The 2,340-nt window shown below is 47.4% G+C and overlaps 1 protein-coding gene across 1 annotated transcript in view; it reads right to left on the bottom strand.

Annotated features, from left to right (window-relative positions):
* LOC105512331 (radial spoke head 10 homolog B-like) overlaps positions 1-1,510 on the bottom strand; it is a 17,795-nt gene extending 16,285 nt beyond the window's left edge. The window contains exon 1 of the mRNA XM_011942767.1: positions 1,433-1,510. Coding sequence (XP_011798157.1) covers positions 1,433-1,510 — 78 coding nt within the window. The remainder of the gene's footprint in view (positions 1-1,432) is intronic.
* Positions 1,511-2,340: the final 830 nt, after the last annotated feature.

Here is a 2,340-nt window from a genome sequence, read left to right as displayed (position 1 = left end):
TTCCTCCTCCTCCCCTCTCTCTCTCTCCCCCACAATCTTTCTCCAACTTTAAGCACCTCTAGGCCACAGATTGTGTCTTATTAAACTAGGCTAGTGACCAGCAGAATGCCCATCACACAATACAGACTCCCAGATTTTTTTTTTTTTTTTTTTTTGTGAGATGGAGCCTCACTGTCACCCAGGCTGGAGTGCAGTAGCATGATCTTGGCTCACTGTAACCTCCACCTCCTGGGTTCAAGCTATTCTCCTTCCTCAGTCTCCCAAGAGGCTGGGATTACAGGTGCCCGCCACCACGCCTGGCTAACTTTCATAATTTTAGTCGAGATGGGGTTTCACCATGTTGGCCAGGCTGGTCTTGAACTCCTGACCTCAAGTGATCTGTCCACCTCGGCCTCCCAAAGTGCTGGGATTACAGGCGTGAGCCACCATGCCCGGCCAAGACTCCCTGAGATTTGTCAAACCCAGGTCAATAGTCAGTTACTGATTCAAAAGTGGGCAAATGACCCTATTTGGCTCAGTGAAATGAAAGACCCTTTTAGAGAGCTTCTGTCAAAAGTTCCTCCTTTTCTTCTACTTAGTATGGTATGCGGATGTGAAGGCTGGAACCACAGCAGCCGACTGGCCATCATGAGGGAGGAAAAACACAAGGGTGAAAGTGACATGGTGGGAGATGCTATGGATAGATGGAAGAGAAATTCTGACAGCAATGAGTTGCTGAAGCCTACATTATTCTGTATTACACATGGCAGACAACACTAGACTGTCTGTTAGTTGCAAACCAAAATCACCATCATACATACACACACACCCCAAAAACTAAATAACCACTAAATACACAGGAAATCAATGACCATTGAAAATATTTTGCCAGGCACAGTGGCTCATGCCTATAATCCCAGCACTTTGGGAGGCCGAGGCAGGAGGATTGTTTGAGGCCAGAAGTTTGAGACCAGCTTGGCCAACATGGTAAAACCCGCGTCACTACTTTAAAAAAAAAAAAAAAAAAAAAAGAGCTGAGCATGGTGGTGGGCACCTGTAATCCCAGCTACTTGGGAGGCTAAGGCAGGAGAATCGCTTGAACCCAGGAGGCAGAGGTTGCAGTGAGCTGAGATTACACCATTGCACTCTAGCCTGGGCAACAAGAGCAAAACTCCGTCTCAAAACAAAAACAAAAACAAAAAACAAAAATTAGCCGGGCATGGTGGTGGGCACCTGTAATCCCAGCTACTCGGGAGGCTGAGGCAGGAGAATCACTTGAACCTGGGAGGTGGAGGCTGCAGTGAGCTGAGATTGCGCCACTGCACTCCAGCCTGGGTGACAGACAGAGAGACTCCATCTCAAAAAAAAAAAAAAAAAAAAGACATAATACATGTGTTGAGAATCGGTGGAGCGTCCGCCGGTGGGTATAAACTGCTCCCCTGCCCGGGCGTACCTGGAGGCCCCTTTCCCACCGCCCGGTGTACTCTTCGTTGGTGGTCAGCCACCTCATCCTCCCCACCCCGTGGCGCATGTTGTCTTCCCCCTGGCCTTCGTATATATTTCCAGATTTATAACTAGGATGAAAGAAACCGAAGAAAAACAATCAGTTACCTCCTACACAACGTTTACCTTTAAGACATTCTTTTAAACACTCTCCTTGATCTCCTTTGAAGAAATCCACCCCTTGTACCTATACAATCTTCTCTGTATTTAAATTCAGGCCCGGCGCGGTGGCTCACACCTGGAATCCCAGCACTTTGGGAGGCCGAGGCTGGAGGATCACCTGAGGTCAGGAGTTCGAGACCAATCTGATCAATAAGGAGAAACCCCGTCTATCCTAAAAATACAAAATTAACCAGGCGTGGTGGCGCATGCTTGTAATCCCAGCTACTCGGGAGGCTAAGGCAGGAAAATCGCTTGAACCCAGGAGGTAGAGGTTGCGGTGAGCTGAGATTGCACCATTGCACTCCAGCCTGGGCAACAAGAGCGAAACTCCATCTTGAAAACAAAAACAAAACAAAAAAAATTAGCCAGGCATGGTGGTGGGCACCTGTAATCCCAGCTACTCGGGAGGCTGAGGCAGGAGAATCACTTGAACTCAGAAGGTGGAGGTTGCAATGAGCTAAGATCATGCCACTGCACTCGAGCCTGGGCAACAGAATGAGACTGTCAAATAAATAGGTAGGTAGGCAGATAGATAGATCGACAGATAGATAGGCAGGCATGAGGTCCTAAGGGAGCAGAATGAGTCACTTTATTAAACCTCCTGACTATTTAATAAGGTGACAAAGTGGGTAAGAGCCAGGTTTTAAAAATCTTTTAATAATTCCCTATTGTATCATGATTGGTTAATATTTGGCC

The sequence above is a fragment of the Colobus angolensis genome, unplaced genomic scaffold, assembly GCF_000951035.1.
Source record: "Colobus angolensis palliatus isolate OR3802 unplaced genomic scaffold, Cang.pa_1.0 Scaffold1034, whole genome shotgun sequence".
In the NCBI taxonomy this organism is placed as follows: Eukaryota; Metazoa; Chordata; class Mammalia; order Primates; family Cercopithecidae; genus Colobus; species Colobus angolensis.
This window is presented reverse-complemented; position numbering and strand designations above follow the sequence as displayed.